We start from the raw sequence: 23918 nt of genomic DNA on the forward strand, positions 1-23918 counted from the left end.
TAATCAGCAGTCATTAAATTACAAGACATTGCTCACAAGGGACGGTCATTTTACAGGCACCGGGACCAAATATATAGAATCACTCACTACACACGACATTTCTAGGTTCACCGTTTTTGAATGCCAGTTGCGGAAAAGCAGAAGACCTGTCAAGTAATGCATAATTAATTTCGACCAAAGCTTTTGTATGGCAATAGTTAACTGTCCTCACAATAGGCGATGTTGTTGTTGTTAACGATGATGAATAATAAATTGTTACACGTTACTTATTTGACACGGGTTACAAACCCAACGAGCGTCGCCTTCATTTATTCCCTCTGAACAAAGAAGGCGGGCGGAGGTTATTGTATCCAAATCAATCTGCCTATACACTCATTTGGAACCACAGGTGTCCGCCCTGAATGAATGCACATCAATCACAGGGCTCCACAGGGGAGGTCCGTGGCAAATGGGCTGGATGGGGTTAATGGCAGCCGTGCACGAGCACGGGTCTGCTCTCGAATGCATGCCACGCGGTGCGCACTGCTTCACTAAAACCTGGCTCTGCTTGAAATAATAATGAATGCCCTATCATTCGCTTGACAACAAAGCTAAGGGTAGCATGTGGATAGAAAAAAAAGATGCTTTAAAAAATGGCGGTTCAATCACACTTTTGTAGAATCTTTGGAATCTGATATTTTTACCGCTTTGAACAAATATAATCACAACGGTGCAGGATGCTGTTCATAGTTCTCAATACATTTTTACGACAGTAAAAATAACTGAAAAAAAGAATGTTACTATTCGACATGCCCATTTCAGCTATGCAATGATTGCTAATAATCACCAACCTGCACTGACTTGCATGGTGAAGTATGGTCAATCACTACAAACATGGGATGAGGCCTTAATCCAACAGTGGATTGTTCAACAAAAAGAATCCTTACATTGAATTTGTCCAGGAAAGCTTCAATGAGTATAAAAAATACTTTTAGTCGGGTGAGTGGTGACTTTTTTTATTGTAAACTTGTCATTCTTGAAAAAAATGTTGCATGTGACAAACGTGTGAGCACATGCGGGAAAAATAAAAAGGTACAACATTCACTGAAGAAAAATGTACACTCGAAAAAGTATCGTTGATAAGTCAACAACCTCGTTTCTGGACTGCCTTCAACCAGGCATCTCCAGTCCTGCTGGTGGGTGTTATGCAAACATAACACCGGTATGATCCACCAAGCCTACCTCCAAAGTACAGGACCACATGCGTGCGCCACTACTCCCACGTTTTGCGAGGACAGAAAGACATTGATATGAGTATAATATGCCTTTAAAGTCACCGTTTCATGGTTCATCAACACTCATGTTGCGCTTTGTTCCTTAAAAGGGATAACGTTACAGGCCACTGAGTGGACACACGCACGTGGAGCATTAAAAGCCTGTTTAACAAGACGGGTTTCGTGAGGGTTGGTTGGGGCGGATCAGTGGGCAACCGTGATCTCCGCTGGTGTGATGAGTGACCCACGGGGCAGGGGGAACTTCCTTAAAACTACACAAAGGACGTCGCTTCAGGAAAACGAGGACGGAAGACCGCTTCCCGAGGCCTGAACATTACCAAGACACCAGCACCAATTGCGCTGACCGCACTTCACGGTGGGTGAAGTTCCGGTTTCCACCTGACGGATCTCATTTGGGCTGCACAATCTGTTATGAAAGAGAAGTCGTGGGGCTGAGATTGTAGCGTTGCGTTAAGAAGCTTAGCATTCACTGAAGTTAAGAAAATCCTTTCTTTATTAGAATCCTGCCATCGCTCAGGCGTTGAGGTCTTCATGCCAAGATCTCGAAACCTTACTCCAGTATTTTGCACGAGGATTAGGCAGGACGAAAATTCAGAAATGAGAAACATTTGCTCGCCTCACAAAGTCCACGGGGTATTCCACGGCTGTTTGTAGTGGTCAAAAATTATAATTTAAACATATCACGTGTGCATTAGCATCCGTGTGGAGTCGTGGCTTGCGCCCACGGGAAAACAAAGCATTGCTCACATTATTATTTGGTTCTTTCGGTTAAGTCACGTCTAAAGATAAAATAATAAATTAAATTATTCTATTATTTAATTTAATTTATTATTTTATCTTTAGACGTGACTTAACCGAAAGAACCAAATAATAATTCCTGCAGTCAGGAAAGTTCTAAAATTAACATTGCTCACATGTTACTAAGCGCTCACCAAATAGACTAAACAAGGGATAATTGATTGTCAAGCAAAAATGAACTGCAACAAATATTCAAAGTATAACAAAATGTTGTACTTTGGTGGTTAAATAGCATCTAACGTGCAAGTGGCAATGGCAAACATACTCTTGGTATACAAAGAGAGAGAAGTCGCAAATAATCAGAGCAGCGTGATGTTGTGTTCGACGTGATGTTTTCCCGCTACAAAGCTCTTGATGAGGTTCCCTTTTAATTCAATTGAAGTGGTAGAAATGGACTCCTTCGGTCAAATGTAATGACTCCAAGTTTTTCTCAAACGCCCCACTTGTGAGATCCTGTAAAAAGGAACAAAAAATCATTACTAAATTTCAAAAACACAATCATTATTAATTCTATAGACCAGCATGGCTACGTGAATTAACAATGGGGTCATGACGATGACTTTGATTGTATACATTCATACAGAGGAAGGCAGGCTAATATATATTCTTTAATTAAAGCCTTTTGCAACTGCCCAGTAGCCAGTGTTGCATAAAGTAAATGTGTACAACGACCTACTGCAGCATTACGGACTACTCATTATAACGTTTTACATGGAACTTTACCTGCAGCAAAAACCTTAAGAGGCTCGATATTTTCACCAAAATTAAACATTTTGTTTGGGTTATCAAGCTGCTGATTCAGTTAATCTACACCATAGAATGACGAGTTAATAAATACAACTACAGATGTTTTTGAACCCATGACTAGTTTAAAAAAATGAGCCTGCGAATTCACTAGTTATCCCGTATATTACAATTAAAAGGTAACCAAAAACTCCATTGTGCATGCAGTTGTAAATCTGACCTTGACAAATGCTGAACCTAAAATAATTATGCCCATCTCTATAATAAAATCACCTCGGCTATGGCTTCGTAAAGTCAGAGATTCAAAGAATAAACACACGACCCCACTTGCCAGCTCTGGGCTGTTTGTTAAAGCGATAGCAATCTGCCCTGACCCCGGTCGGCTTCTCCACCAGACCTCACTCCTGGCCACCTGCAATGGGCAACAATGCCCAGAGGCCAGACTCTTTGCACTAAATAAGTTGCATTCCAAAATACTTTCTTTGCGAGCTGAAAAATTAAATGGTCAGCACAAGCTCTCGTAAAAACACACACACAACCACCAGCATTTATTTGAACTACTTCAAAGGACTCTGTGTTTTTTTAACTTGGAATTGCATATACAAACCATTGAAAGCTACACAACGGGAGAGCCCAAAGCAGCACAGTCATAGAGATCGACCTTGCAGCATTAAACGAATCGCGACTTCTAAGTTGTCCAGTAATCTAAAAGAATGAAGCAAGATTGATACATAAGCAAATACGTGAGGTTTCTGACACTCCATACAGCAATAAGCTTACCATTTTCACGCAGATTATGAATGGTGGAGTTGCTGCTGAAAAATGCTTTATTGGAATATTTGGTTTCTTGAGTTCCTAAAGAAAAAAATAACCTTTATTAATATTTTAATTCTGCAACATCCAGCTTCATACGCACATACATCATATTACTATCATGAACCAAAAGTAGTGCAAGGTGTATTGCCATGCATATGTGTGCATTAGCTTATTAAGATGGTCACATGATCAGGTATGCGAATTAAGGGTTCCTGCTAGAGGAGGCTTCCTCATACATGATGTGACTTATTGCGAGTATTAAAAACATTCATGTCGTCTACGCTTCCGTCTCTATACTCGGGACACAACAGATTGGGAGAAACCTAATATGGAGAGTGGGCAAAACAAATGTAATTGGATGACTGATTGGCTATGATCATTTGCTCCTGATGGATTGCTGAAATGCAATAGAGTACTGCACTTTAAATAAATCATACCACCATTCATGTATTTGAAGATCCTTGTTTTTGTCATCATGAGTGAAAAATGATCCTTTGTTTGTCTATCCGTTTGTAACGAGAGACCGGGGTCGTGCAAGGATTAACCCCCCACCCACCACCATGTGTACCTCCGATTAGCACTGTTAGCTACGTACGGCGCAAAAGAAGTTCAACATGCATACGTAACCAGAATCAAACCATGGAACCTCAAAAACGAGCGGGAAAACACACTACCGCGCAGGGCACATCACCACCCCATGTTAACAACCACATCACCGCCCCATGCTAGCCATGGACATTAATCAAACAGAAATGTGTGGGTTCTTAGCACAGTGTGCTCCTGACTGTACCACTGCTCCCCAGCCCCCTACCCCTCTGCATGATTATACACATTAGAAAGAGGATTATTGGAGATCATAGATAGCTTAGCTGCACAGGAAGGAATGCAGGTATTATATGGGACTTGGTCAGATTCCACATGTGTTGTGGGGAGCGCTGAGCACAGAAAAAGACGGCATTCCACTATTAACGAAAACTCCATACATCAGTCAATAGCAGTGCTCTAAAAGAAAGAAAGAAAAATAAAGAAATGATATGCAACAATTTGAGCAATGGCCCTTCTTAACAGCAGAGAAAAGAGGCCAGACAGATTGAGTGGGTAATCGATGGAGACTGTTCTCCGCACTTTGGGCGTGGATAGAAATGTTATTTGAATAAAGTTTCCATAAGAACATTCCAAAATTAGTTATATTTACCTGCGATTCTTCATATGTATAAAACCCTTTCTTTATTTTCTTAATGTCCACATCACAAAATGCCTCCACCTGCAAATAAAAAAAAAGTAGTTTGGCAAACTTTATTTACATATGTTCATATTTAAGCAGAGCTAAATATGGTATAAAAACATATCAGCGTTAGGAACGTAAAAGCCAGGACGTGGTAATTATTCACTTGCATTCCCTGAGCTCCTACTTTGGACTTTATGTGAGAGCATTCATATCCATATGTAAATAATACACTAATAAAACACACACACTTATCATATATCAATAATACACTAATAAAACACACACACTTATCATATATTCAGACGACTATAACCCACTGAGGTATATTTTAATGATTCTCTAAAAGCACCAGAAAGCTGAAATTTTCCACAAATATGCTTTTAGTCTGTTTTTATAACTAAATAAATATATAATTATAATAATAGTTCAATTTGTAACGCGCGCAAATTTGCAGACGTAGTGGCCGTAACTCAGATATACTTTTAATGTATCTTCCCCCAAGAAATGGATTGGTTCTAATCATAGGCAGGGTCATCCTAAAATGCTACGTTGTTTATTTGTGAGACATAATATTTAAAGCAATGTAAAATATAGAATCCTAATAATTAGTGAACCAAGTAATTTGCCTCCCATGCCACGTGACACTAACATTGATCAGAGAGTGGGCAAAGCATGGAGTCGGTTGCTAACATCACTCACACATCACATGCTTTCTTAATGTATAATGTAGTTACAGTCTGTAGAATGAACCATACATCAGTGTGCCAATGGCCACCTCACCCATAATTTGCTCAGTGCTATCAGATCTCAGAATCTCAACGATGCAAACCTAGATAGTGCTTGGGGCTACATTGTGAGTGACAGAGCAGTGCAGAAATATCTGTTGTAATGCAATAGTGTCGTAGTTACAAATCTGTAACACGCAGTTGGTGTCCACTCTCAGAGAATGATTCAGAGGCATGCACAGGCAAACAGAAGGTAGCCAGAAGCTTTGCCAACAATTGCCCAAGCTCTATGGGCCTATGTTTAGATGTTTGGCTATCTCATGCCACGCTCCCATGTATACGCTTCACCAACACGCACAGACCAGCGTAGTGAAGTACGGCAAAGCAACACCCATGATCCGCACGGCATAGAAATAATCTATTCTTATGTTTTACACATTGCTTTCAGTCTCACCCTTGTAGCGGCTACAAGTGTGACGTGAAGGTGTTATGTACAACAAATCATCTTCAGCCAGAATGAGTCCACTCGCAGCAAAAAAGCCTCCTCAAACCGACTGTCTTGACCCCTTATTGCACCGCAAGCCCTTGAAAGATGTTTACGGCTGTAGCAAACCTTCCTCCAGCATTGGATTGCTCATGGCTGATGATGGGTGATGAGTTTCATGGATTTATAGATGCATCGTCGTTTTACCCCTATACATTAGCACTGTTAAGCTGTGCGCGATGCCTCGCAGCACCTTGTGCCGGCTGTGGACGCCGAGGCTCCTGTACAGCTTCCTGCCCTGCTTGCCCGCATTCCAGATGGTGAAACGCTGCCACTGCGCCAGCACACGCTCCTCCAGGAAGCGCACACGCAGATCCCATATGGTGCCCCTGGGAGTACGGCATACTGCATCATCACAACACAGAATGCACCTCTATACATTACACCAACAGCAATGTGTAATACTTTAAACTAAACTATTTATTTTATTTAACCGGGTAAGGCTCACTGAGCTACATAGCTTTTTTTCAGAAATGATAGCTCAACAAAATGGCTTATCGTGTGGAAATGTATAGCATCCAAATACTCGAAATGCATGTTTCTAAATGTGGAGGGAAAAACCAGAGACTAGGAGAAAAATCCACATGACCACGGGGAGAACATGAAAACGGCAAAAAATACAACAGGCGTCAATGTTGGGTTGGAACCCACGACCTGCATACGAGGCGAGGTACTTAACATCTCGCCACCGTGGTTAATGCAGACATGATTCCTTGTAAAAGGTTTCAGTTTGGTGTTTTAACAACTTAACACCTGTTGTGTTGCCAGATAAAAGGGGAAAACCTATTCTCATATTTTGGTACTGGCACAGGAGGTCCCATGATGGTGATAATTTTATTGCTGCTGCTGTTTCTGCAGCAACTGAAGATTGAAATATTCTTATATAAATATATCACTTTTATATTCTCTCTTTTCATAGTTTTACAGTATTTACTTTCAATTGTTTTACGCCTTTGTCTTGTAAAGTGGAACATCACTGGCTTGTGACGTGTGTAATTGTAATCGTGTTTCTGGATCGTAATTATGATGACGACGATGATGACGATGCCCCCGCCGTTGCTCGTGATGATGACAGCGACCCGTCATTTCACTCGAGAAGGGTGTTGTTTGGTTGCCCCAACTCACTCGAGGACCGAGTGGGTGGCGGCCGTCCGGTGGTAACGGTACGTGAGAAGGCACTGGTCCACGCGAAGGGGTCGGTTCCCGAGGCGGAGGAGCTGGTAGAAAAACAGCAGGTCCTCGGGAACGCCCTAGACGCAAACAAGTAGCCGCGCTCAAGCACCCAAACTCCCTTTGAGGCCTCGCCACGCTAAATGTTTCAGCCCACTCGCTTCAGTCCGGCAGTCCATAAGCCGACAATGCCATTACAAATCAGTGGGCCACATCCTCTTCTGCCAGGCAATGCAACGGTTCCAATTCAGGGCTAAAATCACACTGCGGGGGGTAAATGAATTCTCCTGAATAAACAGCGTACCACATTATCTGGCTTGTTTGCAGTAGACACAACCGACACGGAGTGAGCCGTCCGTTCATTTTTTTATCGCAACAAAAGGTTCCAACATCACCATTTCGGAAACTAGAATTTTAACAGTGGATCCTTTTTTTTTAAACATTAAATAGATAAACCGGCAAGCAACAAGACCTTACCTTTCCCCCTTCGTCGAAATTGCCGATGGCATTGAAGAGGTCTCTGTGACAGAACCAAGTGGGCATGATAACGGTCGGGCCATGTGAGGTGAATGCCTGCAAATCGCACACGGGTGTATGTATTGCAATAATTTAATGTGTTACCACACAGATACAATAAATACATTACGGCAGGTTCTGACTTCAGTTTCCCGAAACAAACCACAGGGCAGCTGCCGAGCTGCTTCACACACCAAATTGGTTTCACTGTGCCCAAGCAGGTCATCTTGGTTCAAGAATATATAATGCAGTCACTGCTACAATTTGTAAACAAGTACTTTGTTTATGCAGTTTGTGGATTTGAATGCCAATAACACATTTTTAAAAAAAGAAAAATGCTGATTTATTTTTGACTGTATTGACCTAAATTTCGATTTAAAGCTTTCGTGACTGCAGGGATTCATCTTCTTGGTTTTTTCGGTAAAGTCACGTAGAAGGGAAGTAATAAAATAATAAAAATAAAACATAATAAAATTAAACAATTATTTTATTACTTCCCTTCTACGTGACTTTACCGAAAAAACCAGGAAGATGTATTGACCTATTTACGTGGACATTAAAAGTATTCATAATTTACAGCCTGCTGTCAATCCACTGCTGGATGAAGGCATTACCATTTCATCACGTCAGTCCCGGGGTTGGTTAAACCCTACTTGGCCATGCTGGTCACTGCTGGTTGCTGGACGGAGGAAGGCCCAGGAGCGGATTAGATAACAGTCACTACTGATGCTAGCTGTGACCAGGAATCGAAGTCAGGTCACCAAGTTCATAGCACAGTGCACTAACCACTGCATCGTATCTCCACCTCTAAAATGTAGTGGTACTAAATTGCATTCACAAGCATATAGTTACGTGTTCTATGAATAACCTATGCACAGCACAAGCACCAAAAAACAAGGATGCCTTTTGAAGTATTTGGAAATATAATTTTCAATAAACATATAATCAAAAACAACCGGCTCGTCATGACGATTTGTAAGAATTCCCGAGAACTGCTTCCATTGATTGAGGAAAGCAGGGAAAATCACTGCCCCATGACCTCTTCAAAACACACACTCCAGGCACTGTTTGGATCCTGTTTTCAATGCTTCAGTAACACACCTCAAAGTGCCTATTTATCACCGTAATTCAAAAGAGTTATTTTTTAACTCTTGAATGCAAACACATTAAGAGCACAGCGCCCTTTGTATGTATACACTGCAATTGTGAAAGGAAAGGGGGGAAAACGTGCGGTGCTGGCAGCACGCACATTCAAAATGAATTCCTTCTGCAGTTCGGTATACAGTGTTAAACACAGCAGACATTAGAGTGGGACAGGTTTCTCATGTTTCCCTCAAATTGTGGCTGAGTAGAACTTCCCACTGAAGCTACCACCCCGCAAACATTAGTGTGTGTGCTTGCACGTGTTAGTACTGGCGGAAGTGTCTCAATTAGAGGGGGCCCTAGAAAGCGCCTCTAGATTATATTTTGGCCTACTCTTCCACACACTTTACCCCCACAATACGTAAGCTACCATTCGACTGCGGTTTATGCATCTATACTGCGAGGTGAACATAGTTGGTAGGATTTAAGGACCTTGCTAAATGATTAGACTTCAACCATTACACCACAGCACCATTGCCCTGGACAATTATGTGTGTATATTTGCATGTACATTAAGAGAGTAAGCAAAGTTGTGTAAGTTTATTGAGTCACTTGCCAAGGTATGTATAAGCGTGTACGTGTGTGCACATGCGACCGCAAATTTTACATCCCTGCCTCCGGCGGCACCTGCCTTAATTTTATTGTGCTCAAGCCAAAATAAAGCACAGCCATAAACGTGCACGTGCAAAAAATGTAATATTTTATGATTGGAAAATAATGAATGTTTCTCCAAAGGCCTGTTGGTAGGACAATGGGTGGGTGGTGTCAGCACGTAGTGGACCGTGCCCTTACCTGAGTGAGCAGCTGTTCTTGAGAGAGGCCGTTAATCCACCGCGTGTACCGCTCTGTCGAGTCTTCTGGCTCCCTCCTTACTTGGCAGCCTATCACCTGGGCAAAAAACAACCTTCGAATAAACCGTACGCTCATGGTAGGGTTGCCGCAATAGTATTTTTCATGATACGATGCGATACTGATTTAATTGGATTTTTTTCGCGACATGACAATTTATGGCATTATCACTTTCCCATAACTCTGTAATTGTATTTTGCATTCTTGATTTGAAGCTTTCGTGACTGCAGGAATCCATACTCATTGGTTCTTTCGGTAAAGTCAAGTAGAAAAAAAAAATAATAAATCACGACGTTTCTATCGCCACACAAGCGGTCGTACTCAGGTGGGAAAGAGGACGGCCGCTTGTGTTGCTCCCGAAACGTCGTGATTTATTATTATTTTCTACGTGACTTTACCGAAAGAACCAAAGAGTATGTATTTGTATTATTATGGCCTTGCTCTGCACTTTTCTTTATCTCCAGGAAAAATAAGCTCGCTGAAAGATCCTCCAACTGCAGTTCACTCAATATAAACCTGCCATGCATTTTCTGATCAAAGCAAATGTAGTCACACGCTATGTAACTAATTCATAAAATACTCTTTGGGTCTTTGGGTTGGGTAAAGTCATGTAGAAAGAAAAATAATAAAATAATAAAAAATCACAACAGCAGACTGACTGCTGTATTTTTTCACCTGAAGGTGATTGCTTGTGTTGCGATCGAAACATCGTGATTTTTATTTTATTTTTCTTCTATCTATGCGACTTTACCGAAAGACCCAAAGAGTATGAATTCCTGCAGTCACGAAAGCGTTAAGTCAAGATTTAATTTATAAAATGTTCAAGGACTATTATGGAATAGTATGAACGCCAAGACTTCAACAACTCTGAAACACGTTTTGTTTGTAAAGCACTAATTGAAATGACAATGGCTACAACATTGATTAACACCTTTTAATTTAACTTTATTAATATTTTGTCATGAGATAAAATATTTTTTTATATAAAACGAGCAACGATAATTATCATAACATAACAATAATTTAGAAAACAGACGATAATAAAATCATTACTCCAACCCAACCTCGTACAAATTTCATCGTGAAAAATCAAGTCATAGCATCTCCCAGCGGTTGCTGGTATGCCAATCACCTTCAGTGCTGGCCTTAGCCAGCTGTCAAAATTCCACATTGCCAATTCAGGGATATATTTAGTCACAGGATAATCATTATTAATTTAATGTAAAAATTGTCGTATTTTTTTTTATCAACCATGTAGAGATGATGATCGAGTCGACTCAGGGAATTGAACCCACAACTTTCTAAATGTGAGTCAGGCATTTTAACTTAAATGTTGACCTTCTGCAAGAGTGCATTAGTGCTTCGCTTTAAATATTTAGCTAACGGATATACAAAGCTATGAAAGCTGGGTGCACACACAGAACACTCACTGCCCCGGGGTGATTTTGAGCAGCCTCGTACTGGAGTCTTATCCTTTCTGGCATCATGACGTCATCCTAAAGTAAAAAATGCACGCATTTTAAAATAGACAGTTGAAGCACAGAAGTGAAGTCGAAAATTAAGCCAAAAAACAACAGAGATTTTACGCGTTTCAAAAAATGTACACGGTTTAATTTTTACACCGTTATGATGAGTTTATAAACACGTATATTAAACAAAAATAATCTAAATATAACTCTGTACCCCATGTCTTCATTAAAAAAAATTGTTGAGTCTCAATGAACTCTCATTTGGTTATAGTAACGTTCGTGTAAGCAATAATATTAAAACAAGTGTATTTAAAGGACTTTTTCAATCCACTGCTGGATGAAAGCTTGCCCACACCATTTCGGTCACGGGGTCACTTGACCATACCGCACCAAACTGGTCAGTGTGGGTTGATGTTATGGGGCTCAATAACCAGTTCAACATCACTTACCATTGATGCTGGGTTAATACCAGTGCGCTAACCAATACGCCACTGCCCCACCCCACGCCATGTATTATGTAAGCGTAAATGCTATAATTACTGCTTTGCACCTCTGTTCTGCACTGCTTATGTATACAATACTGACAAGAGTGCATTGTTCTCTCCTAATGTGCTCCACTTAATCACTCCCTTCGCCTGTACTTTCTCAATTCCGCCAAACCCTCAAATCCAAGGATCCAGTTCTATTCCTACTGGTAATCGTCACCGCACAAAGCTCCATTCGTACCCGTGTTGTGGAAAAGATGAATAATTTGTGTTGTAAAATAATTTGCCATAGCACGACTTTTATAGCATTTACTCAAGACTTTCCAAATAAAACGCGCCAGTTAAACAGGGCAAGGATGTTGTGCACACACGATTACAAGCTGGCTGGCTCTTTCTGGAAATATGAACAATTAATGGCGCGGCATGCATGTAAGCCGTGTGAAAATTGCCACTCTTGAACTCCTGCTAATAATTGACTGCGGGGTGAGTCAGAGGACAAAATAATTATGAGTCCCCTTAAATTCCGCTCCTTGCTTACACGCATAATGAACCTAATATGGATGTAAATCGAAAAAGCAAAACAATATATTACCTGTTTTATTTGACCATTAATTAAATGGATATGTAATATATAACTCTATAGTATGTAATATTCAACTTCTTACAATTACTGCCCCCAGGAACTGGTGGTCAAGTCTAAAACTTAAGAGATCATTACAGAAGTTGAAAATATATTTCTTACTTGAACAATATATATATACATTTTCCTGTAAATATATATAAATACAATTGTTTTGCCTGACAAATACATTTAATTTGCTTCAAGGTGAGCCACATATACAGGTAGGAATGCAGCTTTTAGCCACATAACCAAATAACCACCAAATCAGCTGGTGTGCAGGTGCCAGGTGGATTCCTTATATCACAGGATCACGAGTTTGGGGAGACCTTAATCCAGCAGTGGACTGACCATGGCTAATGTCAATGAACTATCATACAGGAAGATGGTTACATTTTCATATAATTACGATTTTCTAAATTAGGCAAAAATAATAAGTAATATTTTTTTTTAACTTTTTTAAAAAACACGCTTTATTGAAATGTGCCGTACTAGTAATGGAAGAACTCCACGACTCCAGGAAGTGGCCCAGAAGCTTGCCATAACATAAGGGACCGTGGTGATTTACAGCCAACGCTAGTTGAGCGTGGACAATTAGACCCAAACCGAAACATAACATATAAAAAATAATGTTTAAAAATATATATCTTAAATTTTTAATGATAGAATATAGTATTGTCATCAGTATGACATAAGTATACCAAGTTTGCAGTCGATACCACGTTGGGAAGTGGGTAAAATTTGAGTTACAAGATTTGAGGATACAACAGAGTGAGTTAATAAAAAGCGTGTAATAAAAATGCCTGTTGTTGTTGCATTTCATGTGTTCTCCAGGATAATTCAAATAAAGATGTGCACATGTGATCCATTTATTTTTACAGTTTACAGTTTTGGTTGAGTAAGGAAAAATGAATAAAGGGCCTCTGTGCTGATCCATAAAGATACACATTGGGTGGTTGTTTCCCATCACCACAATGAGACTTCAAAATCATCAGTTGGTTGCTCATGTAACACAGTCAAGCTGAAGGGCAGTCTCTTCAGCGTGCGCCAAAGCTCAGGGTCTAAATTAAAACTCCACATTCTAAGCATGACCCGAGACTGCACAAACAATGCACAACCATTTCTTTCTGTCGCACCCATACATTTCTACTGAATATTTGCATTCTATTGCTCCGTGTGTGCAATGGTGTCATTGCAAAACTTACTGCATCCTGAAAGCACAGATGACAGCCCGAACTCTGTGCAATGGCCTGGTTCTTGGAAAATCCCACTGAAGAATGTGAGAAACAATTGAAAATAAAATACCTTTTTGTTGTTGCGTTAACTGTGTTAGCCGACTCTCTGTGTAACATTGCATTACATTTCCCAAAAAAATTGCTACATTTTGTTTTCTCAAACTGCCTATTTCTCTCTCTAAAATTTACCAGGCTCTCATAGGGCCATTCGATCTTTCTTTCCTTCGGTCGCTTCGGGGTGGATTTCCACACAACTCTTATCTAAAATGTACCAATCTTGTTGGGTCTTTCATTGACATGCTAATTTCTCTGCCCCAGCAGCTGCCCCAGCAGACTCACCTCTCTCTCTGCCCAGCCCCCCTCTCTCTCTATTTAAGGCCTCGACACAGAGGCATTGGGTCTCTCTGTGTTGTCTCTCTCTGCTTGTGTGTCTGTCTGTGTGTCTCCGTGTCTGTGTTTTGTCTCTCTCAAATTTAGTTCTACCTGATGACGATTGCTTGTGTTGCAATCGAAACGTCGTATTCTATTAATTATTTTATTTTATTTCTACGTGACTTTACCGAAAGAACCAAAAGTCATTGAAAATAAATTAACCAAAAAAAGTTTAAAGGTAATTTTAAAGTGATTAACAAAACCATGTAAAATTAGGAGCAATGAAATCATGTGCAGGAGCTTGGTGGATTGTTACATAAGAGAACCATTAGAGATTGCAAGGACTTAGGTAACCCTTCATTCAGAAGTGGATTGATCATGGCTGATGACAGTAAATTGCGTGACTTTGTATGAGTAAAGATGAAAACATTGATTATAAAAGTCCTTGCAATTAAAAAAAATAGAATTCATGCCAATTGATCAGTTGCCACACAATGTTAAACGATGCACATCAGTGTGGAATTGTGGGACACATTAGTTTGGCACAATGGGACAGAACACTGCTGATACATTCATGATACTTTAAAAATCTATATTAATAATTACATTTTCAAAGCTGCGGCTTGAAAAGTAACTTTCAGTGTCCTAACAACACCGTCAAATATCCTTTGGAATGTTTTTGGAGTGTTGGACAAGGCGTTTGCGATTTGTTATGCCACATTTTTACCAAGGCCAAAGCATCACACAAGCAGATAATGCAAAATGTGGTGGCAAGACATCCACATGAATGACACGTGACATGAATCTATCTACCATTCAAGATGACAATATTGAAATGTACCTGCCAAGAATAATATGCAAGGGTGCTTTGGCAAATCTAGGCGAGTTGGTGTATCCAAGAAAGTTTGGCCTTGACAGTATTTCTTGCATTTGCTTCTCAATATTTGTTCAGATTGGTTTTGTTGTTATCCTCACTCTAGGCTGCCGGTTACCACCATGTAACATAAGTGAGTTTATTTTGTTCCAGAAAAGTCTAAGATTCTTGCCAAAGCACAGCACTTACCGCCCTTTGGTTGGGAAGATTTGTGGCCTCTGACCACCACCAATATGCCTCTCTTTTTTAGCTTTTCACGCCAGCTTTCCAAAATACACAGAGAGATGTCCTAAATTTCAGCCATAAAAAAGAAAGATATTATTACCAGCCGGTCTAAAATAATAATAAAGTACACATTGCAATATTTCCACTTAATACTGCTTGGCATATACAGGAAAATTAGTTGCAGCAAAATGTATAATGAGTTAATGGAAAGATGAAAAGCCAATAAATTGATTTACTGACCGTTTGATCGTGTAAATTTTTATTTTGTTTATTGCATATGTCTGACCAAAACAGTATATTAAAAAAAATCAAATTTTTTCATTTTATTTAATAGAAAAATCAATTTCAATGTCTATTCATGTGAGCAGTATTCCAGTGCTGATTCGTTTAACAGGAGAGAGCAAAAGAATGAAGGCTTTTTAGTGAGTTAAATTTGTTAAACTGAAATGACAGTTGCTTGCAATAACAAAGGCATTTTTGCCAAAACTAAATGTCAATACAATTAATATGAAAACAATTGCCACCATGATCCTCTTCATACACATCAAGTCATCTCATTACTCAATCTACCAATGTTACACATTTCATCAAAAGACAAGCACTCTGATTTGCATTGATATATATGAACGAAATTGATAATATACATACAAATCATGATTGTTATGAATAACGCAAAAACATTGTTCAAATAAACTGTTACATTGATTTACTTGCTGGACCAAATAAGAACTTGCCAACATAACGTGCAATTGAATATACAGCAAGCCCATGCCCATCGCGGGGGTTAGTCTTGAAAATCACCGCAATTGGCAAATCCATGATCTGCAACTCAAGGTACATGGGAAAACTCGAGGATTGGTTCACGGTTCATAATGACAGCCCCTCCTTTTATTTTATGTTACCCTACATCAACCCAAACATTAAACAGGAAGTATTTTGAATGCAAAATATCATATTTTCCAGTGTTAAATAAAACTTGTGGGGTAAATGCATTGGATGAAAAATACTGCTTGGCATTGTACATGGATATGTGTACGGTATGGTACACTACAGGAAGAAAAATCGTGTGGCTAAACCCCACTGGAGGCTGGGAACACCGCGTGACCTGGGACCCGAAATGGCCCACTTGGGAGACGAGACTGAGACCAGATCGAGGAAAGATGGCGTGTGTTCTTCCGCGCCAGCATCATCGCAAGCAGTAGTTACAATGCGTACAGGAATCTCAGTTAACTGCAAACGGTCTAGCAACAGGATCGAGATCGGCAAACTGTACCTCAGTAAACTTGGCGGGAAACCACAAAAAACGTGATGGCTAAACCCGCGAGAGGGAAGGATTTGCTGTACATTACAAGAAAAATGTGGGATCCGAGTTTTAACCAAGGATTAAAATACTTCACCGTGCTGGCATCATCAAATGCGGAGAGCTCCATGCTTCCTTCAAAGTCCTGGGCCACTAGACCTTGCAGACAATCATCGAGCCAGCAAGCTGCATTATGCACTGGTAATATCACCGACTGCAAACACAAACACACCACAGTGATACAAGCCTCAAATCCTGCTGCTGTTGTAACCACAATAATTTTTATCCGTTTGTTACTATCATTGTCAATTAATTAATCTACATCGTAATACTGTGCATTTTCAATACTTATAAGTCAATTATAAAGAAGTACCAAAATGCATTTTAAACTGGGAATTAGATAAGATGGCACGCTTTGACCAAAGTTATTTAGAGTAACAAAATGGAAGACGTTTGAGAAGGTGGAATGAAAAAACAATTGCATAAATATAAATGGGAAATAAACCTTAACCAGCTCAGATTTCCTGAAAACAGTCATTATAACTGCCACAGGGAATTAACTACAGGAAACGTTAGAATGTACTGATGTATATGTAGTGGTGGTATTGACGTACGCCGACTGTGACAGTGATGGATCACGGGGCGGCGCGGGGTGCGGGGTTGGGCACGCGTTGTGGGCGTGGTGTGGACGCGCGCGCCGGGAGTGACAGATGACGGGGCGGCGCGGCGTGAGTGGTGAGGCACGATGAGATGTGGGAAAAGAGGATAGTAGCCAGCGCCCGGCGATTGGTCGAATAAGTGGGTGCTCGCAGCGACGTCCGCAGGTGGGGTATAAAGGGGGACGCGCGAGAGCACTCGGGGAGAGTTACCCAGTTGAAGACCCGAAGACGGAGCTGAAGACCTAGTGCCACGAGACCCCTAGTCCCGCCGTCCTTGTGGGGACCGGGGCCCTGTGTGGCTCGGAGGCGAGGCTGTGGGACCCGGGGTCCGACGCCCCCGTGGGTCGGGCTGGGGACCCACAGTCGAGACGGATACCCCGGGCAGGGAGTGTCCCGAGTAGCTCAGTGGCGTTAGTCGCCGAGTAGCTAAGTGGATGTTGGTCATCCGAGTAGCTCAGTGGCGTTAGTCGCCGAGTAGCTAAGTGGATGTTGGTCATCCGAGTAGCTCAGTGGCGTTAGTCGCCGAGTAGCTAAGTGGGTGTTTGTCACCCGAGATACTAAGTGGATGTTGGTCATCCGAGTAGCTCAGTGGGCGTTAGTCGCCAAGTAGCTAAGTGGGTGTTTGTCACCCGAGATACTAAGTGGGTGTTTGTCACCCGAGATACTAAGTGGGTGTTTGTCACCCGAGATACAAAGTAGGTGTTAGTCACCTGTGAACGAGTTTGATAAAATAAAGAGTGTGTTACCCGTGAAGTCGTCTCCCGCCGAGTTACTACATTACAACTGGCGTCAGAAGTAAACCTGTCTTCAAGAAGTATGGACACGAGGAAGACTACCCGTACCCACGAGCGAGGTCGGGACGACGACGGCGTACCGGGGACACCAACCTCGGGAGGAGAGGACGAGGAGTGGCCGCCGATGCAGCACCTCGCGGTGATGGCCGACGCTCTGCTTGCCTCCAACACCAGCCTCCAAGACGCACACTCCCGGTTGGCGGAGTTGCTGCTCGCCGCCGCTGCAATCTTGGCGGAGATCTCCGTTCCAGCGGGCGAGAAAACGGCTGCGGGGTTGGAGGAAGGAGCGAGGCTGGCGGGATCCCGCCAAAAGGCGCTTCGCGCCAAAAGTCTGGAAGTTCCCGCCGTTTTTGAGGGGCCGCCATTGATTGGCGGGAAACACGGACACCACGTGACCGGAGACCTCCGCTCAGCGCAGCCCACATCATCAGCGCGCACCGGAGCTCTCCATTTTGCGCCTGACAACCGAGCCGACATTTTACACAACTACAGCGGAGCGCGGGAAAATCTCTCCGACGTCGACGACGATCGGGTCCTCCAGCAAAGATTGCCCGCGCTGTCGGCGTTCAAGGCGGATGGGGGCGACTGGGGAGCCTTCCAACGAAGGTTCCTCGCTCATCAGGAGATGTCGGGGTGGTCCGACACCACTGCCCTGCGTGCGTTGCCAGCGATGCTCGACGACGACGCGCTTGCAGCCTTCACATCTGCTGCAAGGTCGTCCCGCTCTACGCTCCAGGCCGCACTACACCTGATGGCGAAGGTGTTCGGGCCGCCCTCCACGTGTCGCCACCAGTTCTACGATCGGCGGAAGGTGGCTGGAGAAACGACGCTCGCCTATCGCACGGCACTACTCGCCTTGGCGGACGCAGCTTTTCCCCGCATGGATAAGGAGGGGAAGGACGCCATGGTGACGGAGCAGCTGCTGGTGTTGGCCCACGAGTTGGGGGTCCCCATCAACGTGGCGGACGAGATGGATATCTGCTCCCTGGCGATCGCCACGAGCATTCACGCGTACGAGGTCCTCAAACGCAGGCCGGGGGTCGTCTGCAATTTGGCGGGGAACGCGGTACTGGCAGCCACGATCGCCGAACCTCAGCCAGCTGCGGATCAGGAGCAGGCCTTCGCTGCATCGCGTCCGGGGGAGTGGAGAACGGGAGGTCGTTCGCCCACACGTTCACCCCGCAAGCTGGAGCAACCGAAACCAACGACGTCCGTCGTCTGCTACAACTGCGGCCTTCGGGGTCACGTCGCAGCCGGGTGCCGGGCCCCGCGTCAGCGCGCCACAGGGCCACGTCGGGACGACGACCAGGCCCACAAGTCATCCCAACAAAACCCGGCAAGTCGCGGCACCTCACACGTTCGGTCCACAAACACGGCACATTCGGGTCGCCGCTTGGCGGTGGGGGGTTCGCGGCTGGGTGCCGGGGGTTCATTTCGGCGAGGGGGGTCCGTACGCGGCCCGCAAGCAGTCGAGTGGTCCGAATTGGCCCACAGGATCGTGGCTGCGTCGGCCGGGTCGTCCGTGGTAACGGGCTTCATTGACGGGGTTGAGGTCCGGGTGCTTGTTGACACGGGTGCGTCGGCCACCATCATCTCGGACCTTATTTATAACATTCTTCCCGTCCAAAGTAGACCCCTTCTGCCAGTAGACGTGCCATTTAATGCGGCGAATGGGGGATCCCTGGGGATCATCGGCCAGATTCGGGCGACTATTTGCATTGGTGACATCAAATTGGCGGGCCCTATTTTTGTATCATCATCGCTGGCCGTTCCCTGTTTGCTAGGTACGGACTTTTTGTCCAAAATGCCCATCAAAATTCTCATAGATCAGGCCTGCATTGAGCTTCCGTCAGGTCGGCGGCTTGCGTTCTTGACGAGCCCTACCAAAATACGCACGGTTTGTGCGACGGTGCAGGCGCTGGCAACTCAGACTGTAAGGGTGCCCCCGGGATCGAAAATGTTGGTACCCCGTCGGTTGAGGAAGCCACTCGAGGTGTGCGACCTGTTGGGTACAATGAAAGTGCGTACTTCCCCCTACCACCCGCAGACTGACGGGATGGTTGAGCGTCTGAACAGGACGATTACGTCTATGTTGTGCCAACAGGTCTGCGACGATCAGGTTGATTGGGACTTACAGGTGCCGGGGGTACTCGCGGCCTATCGAATGGCCCCTCATGCGGCGACGGGGTTTTCCCCATTTTTTCTTATGTATGGGCGGGAGGCCGATCCGGCCATGGACGTCCAACTGGGGATTTCCCAGCCACGTGCAAAATCTAAATTGGCAGACCACATCAAATTTAATATCGCAAAATTGACTGAAGCACGGGAGGCGGCGAGGTTGAATTCGCGGTCGCGGCAAATTGCGAACGAGAGATTGCATGAGCGGAGGGTGCATACGCATGATTGGAAACCAGGCGATAAGGCCTGGCTGCATTGTCCACATGCACCGTTGGCTACGTCCCCCAAGTTGTTGAGACCTTGGAGGGGACCGGTGGAAATTGTGCGGGTTGCACGACCCCAGAGTATACAGATTAAATGGGAAAAACGCCGTTGGTACGTGCACCCCTCCCGACTGAAGCCCTATACGGCACCGTGTGACCCCGTTCTGTGCCGTAACGACCGGGCGTGTGATGTGACCGTCGACTCGGGGAGGGAGGTGTCGCAGGCTGCTCCTCACGTGTTTCCACCTGACCCACCCCCAGGTGCCTCGGGCTTGACGGCTGCTAACCGTCGGGAGCCTGAACCCCGCGGCACGCACGGGTCCTCGGTGCCTGGCCGATGTCTTTCTGAACCGCTGGCACCACCGGACGTTCAACCGCGTCTGGTGCCGTACGACGGACCGGCAAGGCGGACTCGGGCTAGGGCACAACAATTTTCATGAAGACGTTTTTTTTCTCAACACCGAGCTCGCCCGGTGTTCCCCTCTGCCGGGGTAATGTCCCGTTGTAGGGACGCTCGGAAAGGATGGGACACTGCACGAGTCGAAAGAAAAAAAAAAAAATTTCCATTTATTTTCCTTTCGGCATACACATTGCTATTGTCACTCGCCGGTGTGTATATATTGTTCTATTGTCGCGGTGGCATTGGTTGATGGTTGCGGATGGTAGTGTTCGTGTCGTGTTGTGTTGTTACGTTAGTTGTTGTGTTGTGTTACGGGGCACACAGGGCGGTTTGTATATTTTTATAGCAGCCGGGTCGGCTGCGAGCTATGTGGTAGGGGGTGATGTAGTGGTGGTATTGACGTACGCCGACTGTGACAGTGATGGATCACGGGGCGGCGCGGGGTGCGGGGTTGGGCACGCGTTGTGGGCGTGGTGTGGACGCGCGCGCCGGGAGTGACAGATGACGGGGCGGCGCGGCGTGAGTGGTGAGGCACGATGAGATGTGGGAAAAGAGGATCGTAGCCAGCGCCCGGCGATTGGTCGAATAAGTGGGTGCTCGCAGCGACGTCCGCAGGTGGGGTATAAAGGGGGACGCGCGAGAGCACTCGGGGAGAGTTACCCAGTTGAAGACCCGAAGACGGAGCTGAAGACCTAGTGCCACGAGACCCCTAGTCCCGCCGTCCTTGTGGGGACCGGGGCCCTGTGTGGCTCGGAGGCGAGGCTGTGGGACCCGGGGTCCGACGCCCCCGTGGGTCGGGCTGGGGACCCACAGTCGAGACGGATACCCCGGGCAGGGAGTGTCCCGAGTAGCTCAGTGGCGTTAGTCGCCGAGTAGCTAAGTGGATGTTGGTCATCCGAGTAGCTCAGTGGCGTTAGTCGCCGAGTAGCTAAGTGGATGTTGGTCATCCGAGTAGCTCAGTGGCGTTAGTCGCCGAGTAGCTAAGTGGGTGTTTGTCACCCGAGATACTAAGTGGATGTTGGTCATCCGAGTAGCTCAGTGGGCGTTAGTCGCCAAGTAGCTAAGTGGGTGTTTGTCACCCGAGATACTAAGTGGGTGTTTGTCACCCGAGATACTAAGTGGGTGTTTGTCACCCGAGATACAAAGTAGGTGTTAGTCACCTGTGAACGAGTTTGATAAAATAAAGAGTGTGTTACCCGTGAAGTCGTCTCCCGCCGAGTTACGACATTACATATAGGTAAAGATGAGCAAAACTATATTTGTGTAAAACAAGTTAGGCAAACAATTGGAGATAACTTTCCGGAAGGATACAACTTGAAAAGGCAGCGAGGGCAAAATAGACGATCACGTTATAGTGCATTGGATCGCTTTTGGGACGCTGAACTCAATCATTTGTCAACAACAGGGAGATGTTAATGTGTATTACCAGCTATGACACATGGATCAGTATCATGGACACTGATGAAGAACAGTGAAACACGGAGAGATGCATGCGGTTTCTCAAATAGATCGTAAGCTTTATTTGTGGTCGTGGATAATAGGAAAAGGGCTTGATGAAAGTATCCGATAGTCATACGATTTCTCAATAAAATAAGCAAAGACTGCACAAAAGATTACGATTGTTTCTGCACTCGAATTCGATACAATTATAGACTCTGAGAAATACATATCGGTTTTACTGTCCTGCGACAAACATTATTCTCGTCTCCTGTGTGGTTCAGAATTCGCTTGAAGGACACTCGGAGTACGACTGTTGAGGGATTACACAGCGTAATGTGGATGCGTGCACGCGGTGAATCAAACATACTTTTGTATATTGAACTTCTTTCGCACCATACGTAGCCAACCGTGCGAATCGGCGATGTGCGGGGGAAGGACAAACTAACGCACACAACAAGCAGTTCTAACGAAATTAGTTTCCAATCTAGATTTAAAAGTGCATAGCTTCAGACCTGTGGTTCTTAACCTGGGGTGCCAGATGCCAGGCGGATGCGAGGCATGGCCAGATTTTTCTAGAAGGCAAATAATCGAAAACAAATTAAGTACGGCCACGTAATTACAACTACTTTGTTTCATCAAACACTATGCATTTAAAGCTTTCGTGACTGCAGGGATTCATATTATTGGTTCTTTAGGTAACGTCACGTGGAAGGGAAATACTAAAAATAAAACAATAACATTCTCACGACGTTTCGATTGCAACACAAGCAATCATCATCAGGTGTGAAAACCACAGCGGTTTAATGTTTTCTTTTTATTATTCTATTATTTCCCTTCTACGTGACTTTACCGAAAGAACCAGAGAGGTGCAGGGCTGCAATGAAGGTTAATAAAACCACTGCTCCTGAGGCTACGATGAGCCTTACACACGGCGGATATGCAAGTAGAGTGGCCTTCACCCACCACATCCACAGGGCCCTTTCCTCCCCCAGGATCATCAAGCATCTGTGCAGGGGCTCCTGCTTCCTCGGCGGTTCTGCTCGATCCGCAAGCCTCGCTCATCGTTGTACGCAACACACACACAGTGCTCGAACGCCTATTGCGTGTGCACGCAATGTCATAGAATGTCTGCAACCCACACACACAATTAGGGATAATTACGATCTCTTAGTGGTGGGTGACTGCTTCACACACGGAATCCAATTTCGGGGCACGGCTAACACCAGTGGCGAGTGATATCCAAACCAGACATCTCCCACCCCTCCAACCACCCCCATCACCAACCCGCACTGACCAGCGTGGTGAAGTATGGTCAAACAATCCTCGTGACTGATACGTGTGGAGGAGACTCATCCAGCAGTGGATTGACAACGGTCTCTGCATTACCATAATTATCATTCCAGTACGTATAGGCAAGTCTAAACTGGACATGCAAAAATCGCCTTTTAAACCAGTATGCAAAATCTTTAAACAAAATAATGTCTTTAAGTAATAACAACGTAGTGAAATTATTTTTTGTGTATGCAAATGTCCACAGTGGAGTTGTCATTACAAACCTTTGCTTCGCTGTCTTCAGCCGAATACGAGCCTGCATTACCATATCCCCTCCGTTGGGGATGTTTACAAAAAGAGGCAACCACTTGTACAGCAATGCATGTATAGTTATATATACACACAGTATATGATGTTTTTTTAGTATTTGAATAAACAGGCAAACGACTTGAGGGGCTTTTGTTGTGAAAGTCGAGGGAGGGCCCACACGCCGTGCTGCCCCGAACGCCGCTTCCTCAAAGGGTCA

The 23918-nt window shown here is 44.3% G+C and overlaps 1 protein-coding gene across 5 annotated transcripts; it reads right to left on the reverse strand.

Moving 5' to 3' along the window:
* Positions 1 to 2129: 2129 nt before the first annotated feature.
* Positions 2130 to 23918, reverse strand: QTGAL (queuosine-tRNA galactosyltransferase). Of its 5 annotated transcripts, none has more exons than XM_078860556.1 (13): positions 23677 to 23918; positions 23084 to 23248; positions 16484 to 16600; positions 15051 to 15150; positions 13586 to 13650; positions 11238 to 11303; positions 9751 to 9846; positions 7777 to 7872; positions 7255 to 7379; positions 6323 to 6458; positions 4828 to 4896; positions 3597 to 3671; positions 2134 to 2525 (listed from the first exon to the last, which is right to left on the reverse strand). In XM_078860556.1, exons 2-13 carry the CDS (start codon positions 23180 to 23182, stop codon positions 2445 to 2447), a joined length of 1125 nt encoding a protein of 374 aa, XP_078716682.1. In that variant the 5' UTR covers positions 23183 to 23248; positions 23677 to 23918; the 3' UTR covers positions 2134 to 2444. The 5 variants fall into 5 exon arrangements, 4 of the variants coding, with proteins under 4 accessions (XP_078716701.1, XP_078716691.1, XP_078716682.1 ...); XR_013637178.1 differs by having other exon boundaries at positions 2485 to 2525; positions 6323 to 6474; XM_078860575.1 differs by lacking the exon at positions 4828 to 4896 and having other exon boundaries at positions 2130 to 2525; positions 6323 to 6474.

Source organism: Lampetra fluviatilis, chromosome 1 (genome assembly GCF_964198595.1).
Source record: "Lampetra fluviatilis chromosome 1, kcLamFluv1.1, whole genome shotgun sequence".
In the NCBI taxonomy this organism is placed as follows: domain Eukaryota; kingdom Metazoa; phylum Chordata; class Hyperoartia; order Petromyzontiformes; family Petromyzontidae; genus Lampetra; species Lampetra fluviatilis.

What these genes read in the sequence shown, in the direction of transcription:
- QTGAL (XM_078860556.1), bottom strand. Translation starts at nt 23,182, where the DNA reads ATGAGCGAGGCTTGCGGATCGAGCAGAACCGCCGAGGAAGCAGGAGCC. An exon ending in CATTTGATGATGCCAGCACG is followed by an intron (nt 15,151 to 16,483) that starts GTGAAGTATTTT and finishes GCTGAAATTTAG; the next exon opens with GACATCTCTCTGTGTATTTT. An exon ending in AAGAACAGCTGCTCACTCAG is followed by an intron (nt 7,873 to 9,750) that starts GTAAGGGCACGG and finishes TGCGATTTGCAG; the next exon opens with GCATTCACCTCACATGGCCC.